The sequence below is a fragment of the Nipponia nippon genome, unplaced genomic scaffold (genome assembly GCF_047370975.1).
Source record: "Nipponia nippon isolate SJK-2023a ecotype South Korea unplaced genomic scaffold, ASM4737097v1 scaffold_3, whole genome shotgun sequence".
In the NCBI taxonomy this organism is placed as follows: Eukaryota; Metazoa; Chordata; class Aves; order Pelecaniformes; family Threskiornithidae; genus Nipponia; species Nipponia nippon.
Genome location: NW_028262347.1, coordinates 45,695,943 through 45,715,842, shown reverse-complemented (window position 1 = coordinate 45,715,842; position 19,900 = coordinate 45,695,943). Strand labels below are relative to the sequence as shown.

General features: G+C 35.2%; 1 protein-coding gene across 4 annotated transcripts in view; it reads right to left on the bottom strand.

The window, feature by feature from the left end:
* Window positions 1–19,900, bottom strand: part of METTL25 (methyltransferase like 25) — a 63,674-nt gene that overhangs the window by 11,311 nt on the left and 32,463 nt on the right. For 2 of the 4 annotated variants that reach the window (XM_087766259.1, XM_009463159.2), the window contains exons 6-9: window positions 11,102–11,196; window positions 8,551–8,580; window positions 7,370–7,443; window positions 4,803–4,896 (exon numbers count right to left, since the gene is read on the bottom strand). In XM_087766259.1, the coding sequence (XP_087622385.1) occupies window positions 4,803–4,896; window positions 7,370–7,443; window positions 8,551–8,580; window positions 11,102–11,196 (293 nt within the window). Of the gene's footprint in view, window positions 1–2,145; window positions 2,885–2,993; window positions 3,112–4,802; window positions 4,897–7,369; window positions 7,444–8,550; window positions 8,581–11,101; window positions 11,197–19,900 lie in introns of those variants that run through there. The other 2 variants (XR_015706548.1, XM_087766257.1) reach the window with 2 other exon arrangements.

Below are 19,900 nucleotides of genomic sequence, written 5' to 3'. Positions count from 1 at the left end.
GCAGACCTCATCTTGGGATGTTAGATGGGGCACCCGCCAAATAAATGACTTTTTCCGGGGGAAGAGCCCCAGCAGCTTCGGGTTATGTGCAGACACTAGACTGTTCGAAACTGAAAAACACCAGTCACAGGAGACTTGGAAGCTCAGTTAAACAAACCCAAGTAAATCTGCAACGACGCACTCACTGACAGGCACATAAACTTCTCTTTGTGCATGAAAGGTTAAGGTGACCCTACCTCTGAAATTGCTATTGTATCTCCCCAGCATATGTCTACATCTGAAGGGGTTAAGTGATTTGTGAAGCATTTTGACTAAGACAAAGTAACTACCTTATATGCTATTAGCCCATAGCAGTAACTATAGTGTGAATATAGCAGGAGATGAAATCAAAGTGACTAATAGCTTTTCTTTGCGGATGTGTCAGGAGTGTTTCCAGCCCTGTATATCTTCCTGCAATCGGACGTGCCATTAAATAGCATTCTCTCCTTATTCCCAGACTCCACTTTACATGAATCCTGGCCAGCTTCTCTTTGTTAAACAGCTCCACCCGCTGAGGCTCTCACTTACTGGCAGAAATGGACCCTAGCTGGGTCACAGATCACAAAGTCTGCCAGACACACAGCCAGGCCTTAGGCTCATAAGCACTTTCTCCCTTTAATCACCTTAAAGCCAGGCCCTATGAAAGATCTTTTGCTAATCTACCCCAATAAGTACAGGATACCAGGCAATTTAAGAAAGTTTCAGGTTTTTTCTTCAAAGACTCTAGAAATACATAAATACTTATACAAGGACTTTTTGCTGTGGCAATACCATTTGTAGCACTTACTGTCTTAAGCAGCAACCAAATATATCAATAAAGATGCTTCGTTTTAAATCCATCTGCAAGGCAGTTACAAACAGAGCTGAAACATGTTCTGCTGAAGAGGAAGGAATGATTGCTCTTGCTGTTTGAAAGAAGCAAGGCTAACAAGTGTAAGAGAGCCCAGCTCCTCTAAGAGAAAGAACAGGGATGAACCCTTCATTCTCTGAAGTGAGAGTCCCACATTCATGTTAAATTAGGTAAAACAGTGAATAAAAGGGAAAAGAAATCTTCTGATAGAAAGAATTTCTCCCACATCTATGTGACACTGAACGCTCTGCCTGTACAACATGGAGCATACAGGAACAGAGTGAGCTATGACAAAGAAAACAACCAGGAATAAAATATTGCCTTGGTGTGTATCCAGACCAATTACTAAAGCCCTGTGCAGGTATCCATGGCCCACAAAGCAACTCCATTAGCTCTGAAGCTAGAAGCAATATTAACCATACCTGTGAAGCATCAGGCTCACACTAAAAGACCTCTCTCTGCCCTCACAAAATGAGAATATTTTGTGAGACATTCAGTAGTCACGGTGTATGTCTCAGTTTTACTACTGAGGTGGAGAGATGTGTGAAAGGAATGATCCTGTACCAAAAGGCAGAAAAAAATAGTTCATTTGCATCTCAGTGTTTAATCTGGACTCGACAGGCTCTTCCACATTGAAAAAGAACACAATGGAGGAAATTATTTTCGCTAAGGTAATAGGAGACTTCAGTCCCTGAACAGTAACTTGTAACAATGAATGGCCCTAGGTGATTTGGTAGAAAAATTATTTTACTATTTTGTCTCACTGTAATTCACTTCTGATTGACAATCTTTTCATAAAGGGTCCAATTCTTATTTCAAATAAGCAAAGATTTTCACATCTATTTCACAAATGAAAGAGGCAGAGGGGCTTATTCACATGAAGAATTGGCAGGATTAAAGAATTTACTGAAAAACAATAGCAAAAATTAACTTACTGTTTGAATATTTATACCTGATAAGAGTCTTCATCAGTTCTATATTTAGCGAAAGGCATACACTTACATAAGTGAGTATCAAGGCAGGTTAGGTGTCTTATGCACTTGTTCTCTTTCTCCGGCCTCCACATTTGTCCAGACTGGAAAATGACTGGATTGCACCAGGGCTACCTCTTGATCAGGAGGAGAGGCATTGGTGTATATAAAGGAACCAGCTGTGGTGCTCTTCATGAACCCCATTTTTGGAAGGATGCTTATGTCCCACAGTCCAGATTCAGCCACAGTGATCAAAAACATCCATGATTTCACCATACATGCCAAGCTACCAAACCCTGTCAGTGACTCCTAAAAACTTAGTGCCGCTACCCCTCTACTTCCCAGTCCATTGGTTATCATGCAGAGATTAAACTCTCTTCAATTTTCTGATAAGCATAGTAAAAGACCTGAGACTCAGTTTTCTGACTTATGTTTTTAAAAAATATTTTTGCACATGTAAAGCAGAGACTCGTATACAAACAATTTTTTCTCACAGTTCTCTGTTTCTACTACACAGCATTACTAAGTTTTAGCTGGTTTTTTAACATTACCTAAACAAATTTATGCATGAAGACAATGATTGCCTCCTTTTTTTGTGAATGACAGGCACATTTTGGATTATTCTGGAAGTATCCTTCCTATATGCTTACTTTTGCCTTGTATTCTTCCCAAGGCAACAGTTTTTGGCCACTGCCGGAGACAGAGTAGACATTTGGGCTATGCAGTACAGCTGCTCTTTTGTTCATTTTTAAAAACAGAGCTAGAAAACAAATTCTGCATAAATTTCTCCTTGATTTTTGTTGTCTTTGAGAGCAAATGTTTAGGCTTCATCACATTTTTAGCTATGTAAGTATTTTTCTTCTGAAGAGAGGAATTTAACACATTCTCCAATATTTTGTAGATATAGCGCTGACTCCACCATGAAAACTGCAGTGTCAGAACCACTGTTGAGAGAGCAGTAACAACTTTCCTCTCAGTAGTATCAAAATAGCACGGTTTTGTGCTGCTGCAAATTTCAACATAGCTGGGAAATAAAAAATAATACTGTTTAGATCAGCATAAAATTCAGTCTTTAGTATGCAGCCAGCTGTACATAAAGATGAGGAGAAATATAAGCAAAAATGAGCATTTACTTGAATCAGGTCTTTAGCAACCACACAAATACGCGCAGCTTGAAGTAGTGTTGACAGACATCTTTCTCCCAGGGCAACTTGCATTTGTCCAGGCCCTTTCTGGCAAAAGGCGGTGTGTCTAAAATCAGACATTGACACAAAGTTTCTATGCTTACTGGTTTTGAGGAAAAGAATGTATAACTCTCCACCATCAGAGTTTAATCGATTTAGTAAACTGATTATTGCACCAATGATCCACTATTGCTTTTGGGTGATTGTACACATACTGAGCCAGACACCATTTTAGTAGTTACTTTCAGATGGGGTAAATGCACGATGTTAGTGCCTATTTATCCAGAAAAGCAAACAGGTAACTCAATTTGCAAACAGAATTAAATATAATCTTTTTAAGACACAGTGAAGTTCAGGCATAAGTCTTTTTCTTAATGCTGTAAGCATGATTCCAACATCATTTGCATTTAGTTGTTTATTTGGTTTTGCATTTTTCTCCTAGTTCATGGTTTGATGAGCCTGGCAAATTTTAAGTGATTTGACATTTTGACTACAGATTTTAAGCATTGCTTTACCAAAGACTACAACAACATTTACCTTAAATATTTTACATACTTGCCACTCTTACTTTTTTATTTGATTTGTACAAATTTTTTTAATAATCAGTCTAATACTCTGTAGTGTCTCCATTGCACAAGTTGCTCTCACAGAGCAGTTGTGTTCTTCACACAGTCATATTCCATGCCTAATGCTATGTTGCCATCTGTTGACCAATTTAGCAGTTGTAGTACTAAGACAAGACACTCAAAAACATAAAAAAAAAAATCTCCAAAAGATTTTAAATCTCAATTTTGTGTTTATTTCTTTTTCTCTAACTAGGGAAGTTATTTTAAAATTTTAATATCTATCCTTAACACTTACTAATTTAAAGAAAAAAAGTATTAGGGATTGCCATACACGGAAGCTGCAGCAGAGATCTTCAAAGGCTACTTAAGGAGACTGTCTAAAGGCTAACATAAATTGGAAATACTTTAGGAAGCAAATTGCAAGAGAAGCATACCGCATGGATGGAATTGCCTATCTTGCTATAATGTTACATTTTTCAGTTTCAAAAGGTGTCCTAAGGGATCAAGATAATATTGCTGCAGAAAAAAATGAAAATGAAAAGGGGTCAAAGTGTTTACTATGTGATTCATTATTCATGTTTTTTTGGATCACTTTCAGTTTAAACTTAAGTACAGATGAAAAAGCAACGTTTGCATAGGATAGTATTTCAGCTGGGTTTAAAAAGGTGCAAGAGTTACTTTTATCAAGATATATAGGATCAGCACAGACAAGAAGTTTTTCATGCCTGCTTCACTCGGCATCTGAAATGTATATTTAACTCTAAATGACAGCATGTATAAAAGAGAGTATGTATTACATTTTTTTTCCTCAAAGGAGATTTGTAGGATTAACTTTATAAATACCAGAAAGGCTTAAAAAAATTCTGATCATAAGCACCATGTATAAAAAAGGATTTGTTTCATATAAAGTCATTAGAATAAAGGAATTTCAAAATAAAATCTTTTCAAGAATTTATACATGGAAGTCTATTTCCAAAAAACATTAAGAACCCCAACTTTGATATGTTGTTTTTTTTAACACATAAAAATAAGCATGGATTGGCTCTATTAATATTAATAAAAATGAGAATATATTTATACAGCAATATGCGAACTAAATCAACTCAGTGGCTCAAATGTTGGATTATGGTGCTGACTTCAAGAACTTACATGGATATAAGGATTTCATGAAGTCTCTTATTTAGTGACTCACCTTTGAATCATCCAGTTCCAGCTTTTTCAGAGACTTCCTGACATAATCTATGAAGGAGGATGATTTGGAGAAAGTTTTTCCAACATGTCGATCACTGCAAATACAGAATTGAGAGGCAGGCTTCTATACATCCAACAACAGAAGTTTACACCTTTTTAATTAATTTTACTTAAATTTTTAATTCAGGAAAAATAAATCAGCTACTACTGCCAAGTTAGTAACAATTTTCCTTTCTCCCCTTTTTACTTAGAACAAGCTAGCTAGTACTTGAAGAAATTTCTAGATACAAAAACTGTACAATCATACTATGGTTGTAGTATAATTATTATTTCACATAAAAACTGGAAAGTTGAAGGTTTCTTTTTTATTTCTTCCTAATATTTTTATTTCCCTATATGAATGACAGAATTCTTATTTCTGCTGACAGATATTTCCTTCTATACTTCTATAATACTTCTATAATGCTGCTGTAATTTATTTACCATCAACCACTGGACTGAGCAAATGCCAAGTTGGAGTAAAATTTCACTTTCGCTTGTTACCTTGTGTTCTTATCCTCACAATTTTTATTTCGCTAAGTGATGCCAGAATTTTCTGTTTACAACTCAATGGCCTATTTTTGAAGCCTGCCAAAAATGTGGGTTGTTTCAAAAAACAGGTTAAAATAATGCATGAAAACTTAAAAAACATATAGGAAGACTGAATCCTAACATGCCACTTACATTTGTTCTCTTCTCTTTGTTTAAAGTATCCTGGAGAAACAACACGCAAAGTTTTTGTTAGTCTGAATTCGCTTTCTTGACTGTGTCTTAACACAATTCCTCTTCCAGCTGTGCAGTGTAGGAGTTACATTTTCAGCTACAGTAGCTGTTTGTGAGTATTCAATTACTTAAGAGGAAATACACTTCCCCCCAATGAAATACTAAATAGAAATATCTCAGTTTAAAACTTCTTCCCCTCTTTATTCTTAGTAAAACACCCTTCTCCTTATTTAAGGACCAGGATTAACATCTACTGAGGTCAACAGAAAGACTTTACTCAGTGGCAGTTCTAATGGTGCTTAGCTGGCAAGGATCCCCACTCACTGGGAATCAACAGTCACATTTATTTTTAAAGAAAGAATGAATTTCTGAAGTCATATTTAATATTCAGATGCACTTAAACATTTGGGCTGATGCAGTCTGAAAAATCAGTTAATGATGATGCTGTTATGTCATTCTTTGCAAGATGGTCTTCTGCCCTCCTAAGCACAAGCTACGGGGGGAAAGATATTGTCTGGGTCTGGCTGGGACGGAGCTAACTTCACAGCAGCCCTTGTAGTGCTGCGCTTTGGATTTGTGACTAAAACAGTGCTGGTAACACACCAATATTTCAGCTACTGCCAAACAGTGATTGCACAGCATCAAGGCCTTCTCTGTTTCTCCCTCTGCCCGTCAGGGAGCAGGCTGAGGTTGCACAAGAAGTGGGGGGAGGACATGGTCAGGACAGCTGACCCAAATGGACCATAGGGATATTCCGCACCATGTAACATCATGCTCAGCAATGAAACCGGGGGCGGAGCGGGAGGGAGTCCTTCCAAGGTAGTCATTGCTTTTACTTCAAAAGCATCATCTTAATTACTTCCTCCATATTATGCTATTATCTCACATATGCATATTATCTTCTATCTCACACTTTTCTTTTTTTTTACAATTTAGTAGCCATGGTTTTATGTGTTATATTTTACATAATTTTAAAATTAAAAAAGCATTTCTTCTTTCAGGAGTTTGACTTTCTGAAGGGTAAGCTGTCTGGCTCTATGTTTAGCAAAAGATTTGGGGGTATCTGTATTAGCATTTATTTAAGATCAGGAGTATTCTTCTGAAGTGAATTTTCTGCTTTTGCCCACCTTCCACGCCTTGGTTCACACTGTGGAAAAGGATCAGAGCTTAAAAAATGGATTATTTTCAAATTAAATTCAACTGGAAGGTATGCTTCTTGATGTGCTCCAAGTGCTAACAGACATGCATCCCACAGAATTAGATAAAATCGAATCCAACTACAACTCCAGAAGAGAGTGTACTGCAGATGTCAGGTCCTCAGCAGCAGCTCTCCAAATCCCATCCTACAAGGGCGCGGTACTTGCTAATGTAGGCACAGGTAGTAAGTAGCTCTTTACAGCCATGCTGGCCATTGGGTTTTCAGCAGTTTTTCTCAGGAGAAACGGAAATGTCTTTTTGTCTTCTGCAGTATTAAAGCTGCCAGGATCCCTGCATAACAGAGTAGCCCAGGACTGGGTTGACTTTTTAGTGAATTTGCTGTCGGTTCTCTGGTGAAGATATGTTTTACCCATGTATCCAGCACCAAAGAGGACCTATTTCAGCTATGGGTAAAGGAAGGGCAATACATTTGTGATGTGGATTTAGTATGAACAAACGTATCCTGCATTTTAATACCAATATGTGTATACAGTCTGATAAGACTGATTCTTACACCCTTCTTCTTTCTAAGAAATACTTTCTCTACAGAATAAAGGTGGAAGAGAATCAGATCTTTGGTTCGTATTCTGTGAATTCAGAGCTTCCTACCTTTTGGTGACACCATAAATTTCTTCTATAATAACCTGAAGAACCGCTCGATAAAACAATGATTCTGTAGGAAGCTGCAAAAAAATTTACAACAGCAAGGATTTAAAATTGGCATTGAAATTAAGATCAGAGTAACAAACAGTATTGGCTTCCTTAACTACTTATTGGCTTGTATTCTTTAACAATCAGTCATAACAGGTTTAAGAGGACAATTTACTAATGTTCTTGCATCCAGTTAAAATTACGTTTTTGGATCAGATTCTAACATAACCATGAATGCAAGAAAAAAAAGAAGCCCAAACTCTGAAGTAAAAGTTCAAAGGTTGGCAGAGGGAAAAAGAGAGGAAAAATGTATTGATCATTATCCAAATTCTACTATACAAAATAAATATAACAATTTACCTAAACTGTTTTAAAGACAAAAGGAGTAATTCCCTAGCTGAATCATCATACACTGTAGTCTGAACCATGCAGAAAGTACTCTGCTCATAAAAACAGAATACACTGAAAACTTCCTATCTTTGTGTATGAAAGATCTGTTTCCATAAAAATAGTTAACGCTTCCCAATCAAAAATTCACAGCGAAATGCATTTACAGTAAAAGACTACTGGGGTCAGTGGGCTTACATATGGAAAGAAGACGTCTCTCAGCCATGCCTTTTCAATGTTTGCACAGTTGGTGTCCATCATCCCCGAAAGGATAACTTGCACAACAATAATTTAAAGTATTCTCAGGGTAAAAAATATACAGGGATTAAAAATGAGAATGATGATGTTTCTAACAGGTTCAAGCTTTTGTCGTAACAATTTCTATTTGTACATTAGTTGATAAAACACTGTGATAGAGTGATCCAAACCAGGGATATCAGAAGGACATTTATGTATTAGCTGAAAGATAGCGAAAGAAGTTAAGATGGGTAGTGTAATGTCTTAAAATTTAAGCTGTGCTTTTTTTCCAGACTCTTAATTGTCAAAAGAAAACAGATTCACTAAGTACAATCACAGCAATAAAAATGCGATTTCATGATGACACATGCTATCTATCAGGATTTAACATAGTGTATGCTAGTATTTTAGATTCCAGAAAGGCAGAAGTTCAATAAAAGTTCATGGATTAAGAGCATTCAAGGGGGAAAAACACATTTTATCTTAGAATGGCTAAAATAAACAATATTACTTACCATTTGGCCAACTGCAACTCGCTCCAAAGCCTTTAAGAGTGAAGGAATTAAATTGCTGGTATGTTTATTCTTTATCAGAACATTTTATAAACACATTGTATAAAAGTCAGAGGAGATGACATTTTAAAAGATTAATGGTGTGACATAACACGAGCTTGCACACTTTAAAGTGTTAATACCTTTAGGGACTCATAATCAGCTCACTCCTGTTATTTTGGTTTATTTATAGGAGAAGCAATGACAACCAACTGGATGGAAATAGATGCATGCAAAATTTGTTTGTTTTTCTTAGTATTGTAAAAGAATTTCAGAGGATTACTTTCTTTGAAAGTGCTAAAAAGAAATGCATTTTTCTTGAGTCTGTTCCTACCAAAATACAAATAATTCACTTTGCATATTCAACTATTTAAAAATAAATATTAGTTCAATGTACAATGTCTTTAAATACTTTTAGTCCCTAGTATTCAGGTAAATTGAACTTCTGTATATAAAGTTAAAGAAAACAAAAACTTCAGAGGGACTGCAGTTTAAAATGCTGTGCATTATCTTTCACTAGATTCTCCATACCATAAATCCTGATGCAGGTGTGAAAGTACTTGATTTTTATGATTCACAGTGACAAAGAGTAACAAATAATTAGAAGTGTGGAATATTTTTCCACAGTTGAAAAGATACTGTGCCTACAAAAATTTCAACTGAGTATTAAAGATCATAGTAGAAATGAAGACAAAAATTCAGTAAATTACCTGACACTACAACAAATTAGATGGCAAACCAAAAATGCCTCACCACTTATGGGTCATCGTCACCTTTAGTCCCCAAACTCCACTACAGTAAATAAGAGTGCTTGTCTCTGAATCACCCACTTCTCCTTCTACTAGTTTTAGAACTGATCTTGTCTTTCAGACTGTTCTTCAAACACAGTCCAGGTAGTTGCAGTTCCTCCGTTCATGGCTTCGGCTGACTATCAGGTTTGACTTCTGCTGTATAAGCTATAGCTCTCATACCACCACAGATCTGCTGCTGCTTAGAAGATGGATGTGGGTTCTAACATCTATTGTAAGGGTCTGAAACTGAAACTCCCATCCAGAACCTTTGGCCCTTGGCACTTTAACCAATTTGAATGACATGTAATAATGAACATCAGCAATAATGCTGAGTGTCACGGCTCAGCAGACTCAGTTTCTCCTAGCCAGCCATTACCCCTAGGAAGATGGGTGCTTAGCTGCACTGCGTTGTCTCCCTTGTACCTCCTTGAAGGCAAGGAAAATCCTAGTCATGAAAAATGTATAGAGAGAATTACAAACATAATAACAGCAGAAGTATCAAGTGACACAGGAGAACTCTTTGCCTTTCGTGAATGCTTAAACAAAAAGTTTTTAACAGCCCAATTTCTGTGATTTCTGTGAAATCTAAAATAGATACACATGGCACGATCAGTACTGTCTCTTGGAGGTCATTTGCTTACAAAATTTATCTTCCTACCATTGTTGAAAAACAGCCCAAACTTTTCCTTTCCAAAAGAAATGGAATGGGAAAGGAAATAGCTAATGCGTCAGATGAGGAAGAATTGGTATTGTATGACACTGACAAGAAAAAGAGAAAAGGCAAATCCCTTGTAGAAAGCACTTTTTGTGATAAGTTTTACAGCAACATCTCTAAAAGGAACTATTTTTTTCTTGTACCTTGCCAAGGGTAACACATTTAAGCCTTACGAATACTAAACAACTGTCCTCCTATACCTTCTCCTGAGAGCATTTAATTACCATGTTAGTTCAAGTTTACATAACCTTGATACGTTAGCCTATACTGAGTCTTTAGTGCACACTGTTCTCTGCAATGGAGGTACAGAGCTAGCAGCAGAGGGTAGCCAGAACCTGATGTGATTCATCTTGATACCAGAAATTAAAAATTAATAGAGGAAAGGAACAGTGGTCTTCTAATTGAAACAGTGGTTGAAATTTTCATTACGTATCTGTTTTTTCAAATTAGACAACAGTTCATCTTCCTGTCTTGATGAGGTTAGGTCTTTAAAAGCACTTCATCTCTTGGTGCAATGTTACAAAGATGTTTCCAGTCTCTTAAACCACACGGATTTTAGAGCTCTTCTAGTTTTTGGAACAGGCAGGTTTGTTTAGGTTTTAAACAGTCAGAACATTCAATATTATGAATCATGAAGGCGTTGGGGGAGTTACTGATTGCAATCCTTCTACAGTTACCTTGTTCCCCCTAAGTCCTTGGCCAGGAACTATTACCCTAAGGGGTTACCTTGTTTAGCTTTCAACAAAGGTTTGGCCTTTCTGTCCACTCTTAAAATACATTTCTGTCAATACTCATTTTTTCATGCCTTCAGCAAGTATAAAATATATAAAGCTGGAAGGTCAATACTATTTTTTTTAGACATAATTCATCATGCTTACAACATTAATGATGTTATTCTGTAGAGTCTTGGATTAAAGTCATGGCTCTAGGATTAGAAGCCAAAAACAATGAATCCTGTAACATCTGGATAAAGCTCTCAGTAGGAAAAAGAAAAGAAGGGGAATCATACCAAGCATGCTGACATTCTAGCATTGCGACCACAGCACCAGCCCTGGTCTTTCAAGTACTGACACATGGGAAATCCCCACACTTCCTCTGGGCAATCTGGAAAATGGAGAAAAAAAATAGGCACAGCTTTCATGGGCTACTTTTCTCTTACTTACAGAATACACAATGTATTGAGCAAGCTGAACAGTAGTTAATGGTAGCAGAAACACTTAACTGTTTTAGCCCAGTACGAAAAACCGTAGTAGTGTTATAAAAACCTTATTTTTCCCGTAACAGATGTTTTTGGTTTATGCTGAATTTCTGGTAATTTCACATTTTCCAAAACAATTTTAATCAAGTGTCTTCTATGAAAATCCACTGAAAAAAATGTTCCAAGGGACAAGAGAAGAGTTTGCAAATACTCATGGCACCCCATGCCATGCCATGAGTCACAAGATGTAAGCTGGGCAGTCGTTCAATGTAGCAGGACTTCAGTATCGCATCTCATTGGGTTCTTCTATCATAAACATCTTTTAAACATCACACAGAACAATGTGTATTTGTTTATTTCAGTTCTGAAGGCCTGCACTTTGCCGCAAGGCAGAATGTTTGTTTTCCAGAAAAGAGCAGCTGCAAAGGCTCTTGCTGTTTCTTCATAACACCAAGAAGCATTTGCATCACAAGCTGTGCTCAGTTTGTTTCAGTATCATTAATATTTTGCATAACAACACAGTTCTTCATGTTTAACACTCACGCAAATATGGGAAAACTAAAGTACAGGGATTACTTTATAGATGTTCATAATACCCACTTCTAAACGTAGATGAACTCTACAATGTTTGAATCTTCATTAGCACATCTGTCAGCTGATTTTTTAGAACACTGAATAAGAATTACTACTTTCTTAAAAAAAAAAAAAAATTGGCTAGGATCCTGGCTTTATAGCATAGAAAGATGACTCTGGCATATTTAAAGATAAATCAATGTAACAGGGTTAAAAAAAGGACAGCAGAAATATGACTCTTCAAATTTACCTAAAGTCTGGGATACAAACACATAAGTAGAATTCATTTTGTGAAAGTTACACAAAGAAAAAAGGGAGATAGGAAACCATAAATGATACGACCTTCCCACAGCACAAGCCCTCAGTTTTCTAGCAGCAGTCCCCAGTCTTTGCTGATCTCTAGAGAGTAGCAGCAAGCAGGTAATCTTCTGCAGGCAACCTCACACTTTGCTTTCCTTTTAGCCCTGAGAAATGTCAGAGGCTCTTAGGGAACGACTACTGGTTTAAGGACCACAACTTAAGAAAAAGAGGTTAGTTCTGGATAATTAACGTCAGGAGAAAGGAAGTTCCTTTAGACACAAACATGAAATTTGACAAAGCAGATTACAACTGGTTTCAGCACTAGGAATTTACAAAGAATTTGTAAGTGCCTCATGACAAGATACAAAACATCAATTAACTTCAAGTCTAATTATTGAGTACATGGAATAAAACTGAGTATTTCTACTACTGAGGATGGTAATAAGAGCTTGTTAAATATATTTTTTGCAAAGGAAACAATGACTGCCATGGTTCCTATTGTATGTTTCACACTAATAAGTCTTTCTAATACATACATGAAAATATTTCAAAATAAAAATCTGCAAACTGAAAGATGAAATCATTGATCTTTTCAAGTTATCCCTTCTAATTTACATCCTGTCCTCTAGGCAAACTAATCATCCATGCAAGTTAAAGTTGCTACCCGCTGAGCTACAATCTCAATATTAGTGCTCTGTACTCATGCATAATTCTGAAGAATTTATGAGACCTTTGAAAAATATAATCAGGCAAAGCACCATCTTCATTTAAATTACTGAAACTGTAAAGTAGGAGAACAAAGAGAGGAAAACTAATGCTCTAACTTAGAAGTTTTTGTGTATATCCAAAGTTGACCACATATCCACAATACTGCCTTGAGTTCGATTTATTTTTCCATATCCAGTCCACTCTCAAGCACACTGCTGATTAAAAAAAAATAAATTTGTAGGATGCATATTGCTATAAAGTTCATATATTTATCAGTTACATTTTATAACTCTGGAAATTCTGTTAATGCCTGCAACTATTTTCAGATATACTAAATATTATATAGCTCACTAATTACCATATTGTGCTTCTATCTGACAACACAGCAGCTGTTCTAAACTCTATAAATGGCCAAAACCATTCAAGTAACATTTTACGTATGGGTATTCTATGGAAGATTTCACAGCAAACAGGTCAAGTGTTCAACAGTGCATGAAGCAATCATGTTATAATTCAATATCGAGGAGCCAATCAGACAGAATTCTCCTCCTCATGAGAAGTTAACAAAATGAGGAATTCTAGGTAATCATTTGATGAGCCGAACTGAAGCTATGCTGGGGTATAATCCTAGAACCTATTAGTTAAATAGCTATTAGTTTACCTCTAAGCTAACATCTTAAAAAGACTAGTCACACGTTTAATAAAACGAATTGCTGCAAATATTGCACCAAAATAAATCATTGTAAAAAAAAAATCAGTAATTCTGTTATGTTCTAGAGCAAAATCTATAAACCACACTATAATTTTAATGTGAATCACTTACAGAGGAAGAGAACCTAGGAAACATGACTGATAGACTTAAAGCAGCATCATGAACAACATGAAAAGTTGTATCCTAGTTCAGCTTTGTGGAACAGGATGGTTCACTGGAAACCTACACAGATAAAATACCAGTTAACGTAGCTTGAAGATACTTGCTGCTATTTTTCACTGTCCCCATAAATGGGATACATCTGGTTGAAGTGAGGAAACATACTCATCAAAATCACCCAGTCACACATAGCAAGGTAAGATAAAGTACAGATTACAGAGAAACATATAATGCTGAATAAAACAGAAAAGAACAATTCCAGCCATTAGCCACAGAACAAATTCCTATTATTTCCCTCTGACTGAGTTTAGTAACATTCATAGTTTCATGGAAGAGCTGTTTGAATGTTTATGTTTAAACAAACTAATCCTGTCCTTACCATTCTTTTTTGACAGTAAAGAACATTTTTCTGATAGCCGTAACATCTCCTCTCCTAGAAAAAGATTTTAATAGGAACATTCCAAACTGTCACCACTTTTTTCCATTACAATTTTTTCATCTCTTTTGAAAAACAAAGGAACTTTATGGATCTTAAAACATAGGTGGGAGCATTATTTTAAATACTCACATACCTTAAGCAATCCCTCAACAGATTTACTAACTCTTCTTGTGACCACAGGGATGTCTCATGACTAACTGACTAACTTCAGCAGCTAATTTCTCACTCCTGTAACAGGCAGAAATGCTATATGGAGAAGTTGTTGACTTTGGTTTATTATGCACTTGAAATCCTGTGGAGTAGATCAACACTTTGGGAAACAAGTGCAAATACATCCAGATGCCAGCCACAACTGAAAAATATTCATAGCATTTTTCACTCAATGCTGTCTAGCAAAGGAGAATACAAAGCCTCAGGTCTATATTGGTAAAACATTTTAAATTTGAGTAAATGTAAAGTCTCATACTTTATCATCAACGGAATAAGATGAAATTTTCTATAAAGTATGTCAGATTACTTTTCCAATTCTTCTGAGAACCCAATGCTACTATTGTTTTTTAATATTTTGTCAGAATGAAGTTCTTATTTCTTAACTTAGGCCTGGAAGTTGTATGATATTTCCTGTCCTCTAATTATTTAGACCTTTTTGTAAGACCTTCAGTAAATTGCTCTTAAGTTTTGTAGAGGAATTGGACTTCCATTTTGTGTGATTTTTGTAATACTGCAATAGTAGCAGCTTATACCATTTGGAGCACCTGTGCTATTTTGAACTTTGTAAAGGATTTTCTCCCTTTCTATTTAACTTCCAAATGAAAAAAAATGGCAATACATACGGACATCTGGTACACTGAAACTATTATACTGAGTAGTAAAAAAGTATGAATCACAACAAACATATTATATATTTATAATTAGATCAACTACAACTTCCCACATCATGATTTAAATCTGTCTGGATACAGAGAAAAGGTTCAGGTGAGCCTTATTGTTATCATCCTATTCACAGATCCATTAAGATTCTTACTGGCTCAGCAGTGTTTCAAAGAAATTTTTTAAAAGTTGTTTAGCTGACAAACCAATTAAGTGTAGCTAGGAAACAGGATTTCCAAAATACAGAACACTGAATGGTTTTTATTTATGCTTCCTTTTTTGGTAGTTATAGAAAAAATATCTGGCAGTAGAAGTAAGATGAAAGGATTTTACTGGTTAATCCTTCTGTACATGCACAGAGGTTTCCAGGAAAGTTCAAGAGAATGGGACAAGCTTCTCTACTATCTTTAATATTAGGCCTTCCATAGTTCTTCAACTCTAAGTAAGATACTAAAATTTCTAGTGGGTTAACATTTAAAATTTACTTTGCACAGCTTTATGGCACTATATCGTTTCTAAGGAACAACAGGACCAACAGGTTTTATTGTTACTAGACAAATAACCTAAACTAGGGTTCTTGCAGTTTCTTGTTTACTTTCCTTTGCTCACTTTTCATGAAAATGTATTTGCATTTATGCTTCCTATCTTTTTACTTTCTTGCAATTCCCAACTGTCCCAAACTGCAGTTCCCAATATAACAACTAATTTATTACGTTTTCTGCTTACCTTCTGGAAGAGATAGTTTTATTGATATAGGGTATTGAACACTATTTGTTAACTCATCCTGGCAGAAACAATCCAAATTTTGTCACAAAACAATGCCTATCCCAATGGTTAATGGATAATTTATTAAAAAAAAAAAAAAAATCAGGGTTTTGTTTCACTTTTGTGGTAAGGTATAGATGACTATAATGTCTGTTTTGAAATTCGTCATCTGCTCTTTAAAAAAAATAACAAAAGTTATTAAAAATTGCAAAGTACTATATAAAATAGAGGATTCTGATTTTCTTGAAATGCCCTTTATCTTTCTATTCTATTTTTAAGATTTTAAGGTTTTCTAGTATATACATAACAACAATAGAAGACATTTATTTTCTAGTCATGAACTTCATCCATCAGATTGTAAATAGCACGTGGCAAAGAGAAGGCAGAAATATCCTTTTAGTGTACAGGCTGAAGTTCCCACTCTACTCATTGTATTTTGTTTAAGAAATCATATTCTTCTTAGAAAAACAAGCATTGCTTATTTCATTCCTAAACTTTATCTTCACTTATGCAATTTATTATTGAAATGTTGTGAAACACCAGTCTCTTGAAGTGTTTCAGCATGAGAACATAACTTCAAGAAAAAGAGAGCTTATTCTAATTTAGTACACTTATGCTGATTGTATGCCCACAGCTAGTGCTGTAGCAAACCACTTACACAACAGTTTTTAGTCACAGATATCTCAAACTTCCTTTAAAAATTGCCATTAAGACTGAAATCAGTTTCTGTATTGAACTTCTACCATTTTTTGCTGTTTATTTTAATACAGAAATGTATTAATGATTTGAAATGATACTATTAAAATGTTAATATTAAGACTTTGAAATGTATTTCAAAATGGTGTAAGTATTATCAGTAGTTCCTAATAATACCATTCAGTGAGTTATCACTGCAGTATAATCTTGTCAGTTCTAAATGCTTAAATATATCTTTGTCTCTTACCACCTAAAAACTGCATTGGATAAAAACATCTACATCTACATTTACTTATGAAGTGTGATCAATATCAGCCCACGTAAAATATTGCGTGTAGCAATGTAATCAGTTAATGTAGAAGTACTCCTAAGAGAACTTCAATTTCCTTTTTATATTTTCTTATCTTTTTTTTATTACATCAAAACAGTCATATCTCCTACTCATTTGCTATTATTTTGATATTAACATCTATTTCAGCTGATTCCTTTCTGATGTCTTAGTGACTCATTTTTGTTCATCCTCACAGTCTCTACCACCAATTTCCAAATTCCACTACAGTTAAGAAGTATAATTCCCCAATTTGCCTCTCTACTTCAGTGTATGATTTACGTTTTTAAGATGCTTAATTCCCACGGATTCATGGAGCTCTTTTTTGAGGGTTTTATTGATTTTTTTTTTCATTTTCTCAATTTCAAAGCATGAGAAACCTGGAGTTCAGATACTTATTAATTAATTTCAGTTGCATTTTTGTACTTCACATCCAGTGCACTTGAGTGTCTATGATCTCTTTCTGTGATCATGAAAGAAAAAAAAAAGAAAATAAAAGAAATAAAAGACTATGTGAAGGCTCCATTTTACACCACTCCTGGGCAGCTAGAGAATACTCAAAGCAGAAATAAAAGCAGTGCCAATTGTACAGAAGAAGCACAACTGACTGAAGATCAGACACAGCTGTAAGCGTGAGGTAGTTGTACAAGGACTGCCAAGGACATTGAAAGATCTCTGTATTAATCATATACTTGTTGCCCAACAATGCTTTGGGATTCTCGTGAAAGACAACTAGATAAGGGTAATGTGACATGGCACCTAAAACCTGCACGTGGCTGAATCCACAAGTCTGGCACTAAGATCTGGTCTTCAGCTGTTTAATTCAAAGAGCAATACCTGAGATGTAACAACCATAGGAATCATGTCCTTGCTTGGGTAGTTCCTGACATATTGATGGTCAAGATAAAAAAAAGCTATAATAGGACTAAATTATTCCCTTTCCCCTCAGTCCTAATTATCCTTTGTCCCATCATTCCTATTTTAGTATTTGAAGTTGTTAGAAAATCAATGCGTCCTTAAGATTGTGTGGTAAATGGTCAAATTGCATCTTTACTCATATAAAAAGCTGTGATCTAAAACGCCTTGAGAGGACTTCCTTCTGTCTAACTAGAGCCTTACTTCTTCCAAAGAATATAGCCAGCAATCCCAAAAGTGTAAAGCTAAACAAAAATTAATTAATCAGATTCTTTAAAAATACTATTTTTAAAATGTCCTTTTAGAGAAAGGGATTTTTGTATCTATTACTCTGAACATAATAACACGGTTAATAATAGAAACACATTACTGAAAACTAAAAGGAAACCTAGAAGGGCAACACCAAGGGAAAGATGAATAAATGGTTACTGACAGTTTTATGTCAGTACTGGCATTTCAGTAGGGGCCTCAGTAAGGTAGGGAGAGACCCCCTTTCTTCTAGACTCTTGGAAGGCCTTGAATGACTTACAATCTAGACAAATCAGAGAAGCAGAGTGAGGATGGAGATGACAAGCTCAGGCTCAAAAGTAGCTCATAGAAGAAGCCTGGTCTCCCAGGAGAAAACAGAGTTCATTCTAGTACTACCAACAAACCCAGACACTGCCATAAAAATTGAGGTTAGTAGCTGTGACAGGAAATTAAAATAAATTCTTTGCTAACACTGTATTAAAATATTGCTTTTTAGACCTGTTACCTAATTCTAGGAAGTTAGCACTAGTCATATTAAAAATCAACAACAGAAACATGAAACTCCAACTCAAACACCCAGTGGATAAGAAATAAATATGGCATATATATAGTGTATTAAATACTATGCCATTTCCATTTCTATGATGATTCAAAAGACAGTATTCATTTTCCAAATGCACAAACCAAAATATTTACTAGTAAAAAGAACATTATATTCTGGTACTCAAAATTGTAAATATAATATTAAAAATTTTACATTTTTGCAAAGTGCTAATTACAACCGTATTAACTGAAAAGGAAAATTACCCTTAATTTTTAAGTTAAATTACCTGGAAAAAATCTCATCTTTACTGGTAAACATGGTAAATGTATAAACTCTCTTTAGTGCACAAATAAAATGGAATTATAGGATACAAAATCCATAAACTGCCCTAAAAATGTATAAGATAAAGGAAGAGTATTTTTATATAAACTTTTTATACAGTGATCAAATATTTTTCTCAATTTTATTATTTATAAAAATTTATTTTCTTAGACTGGACAATGGAATATTCTGCAGTTGCTTTTAATAAACTCCAAACAAAAAGGAGACGAATTTCAACACTGGCAAAGGCTGTTTTATACACCAGAGTTGTCTGCCTCTTTCACTTAGAGAAAACTCCCACTGAAGCCAATTACCGCCATTTCATACTACTGGACATCTCTCATAGCACTCAGTTAGCAAGGCATGACACAAATTTTAAAAAGCGAAAGAATTTATATCCTAAATCAGACAAATCCCATTTGCAAAGTAGGAGAAAGAGGTATAACATATGTATAGACACAATATGTAGCTATCCTTATATATATTTTAATGTAACCAGTACCATTAACAGAACTATATTTTATACCTCCAACATCTAATTCTCCTCATCCCAGTCATCATTAGCTGGCAAATTTATGTCCTATCTTAGTGGAAATAGGTCTTCTGTAACAAACATGAGATATGCCTACATAAGAACTGTAGGAGTGGATATACCATTATTATAATACATCAGAAGTCTTCTGCATGACAAACCCTGTAACATCCAAATTGGAATTAACACTTAAAGGTCACACTGTACATCATTAGATTTTTCTCACCAAGGCCTTGAAACTGCAATACTCAGTGCAAAATACTATACTTAAAAGGAACCCTGCTGAAGTCATTCAAATACTACAAATCGTTTAGCCTACTTACATGTTGTAGGCTGAAGGATTAGAACATGTACAATTGTATATTTATGTTGACATTATGCTACAAAGATGTGTAAAAAGGCAATATCCTAAGACTTATAAAAATCAATCATCACTAAAACTGTGGGAGATATATTAAATGACTTCACAGAAACTATATTTCAAGACGGGAAAAAGTTT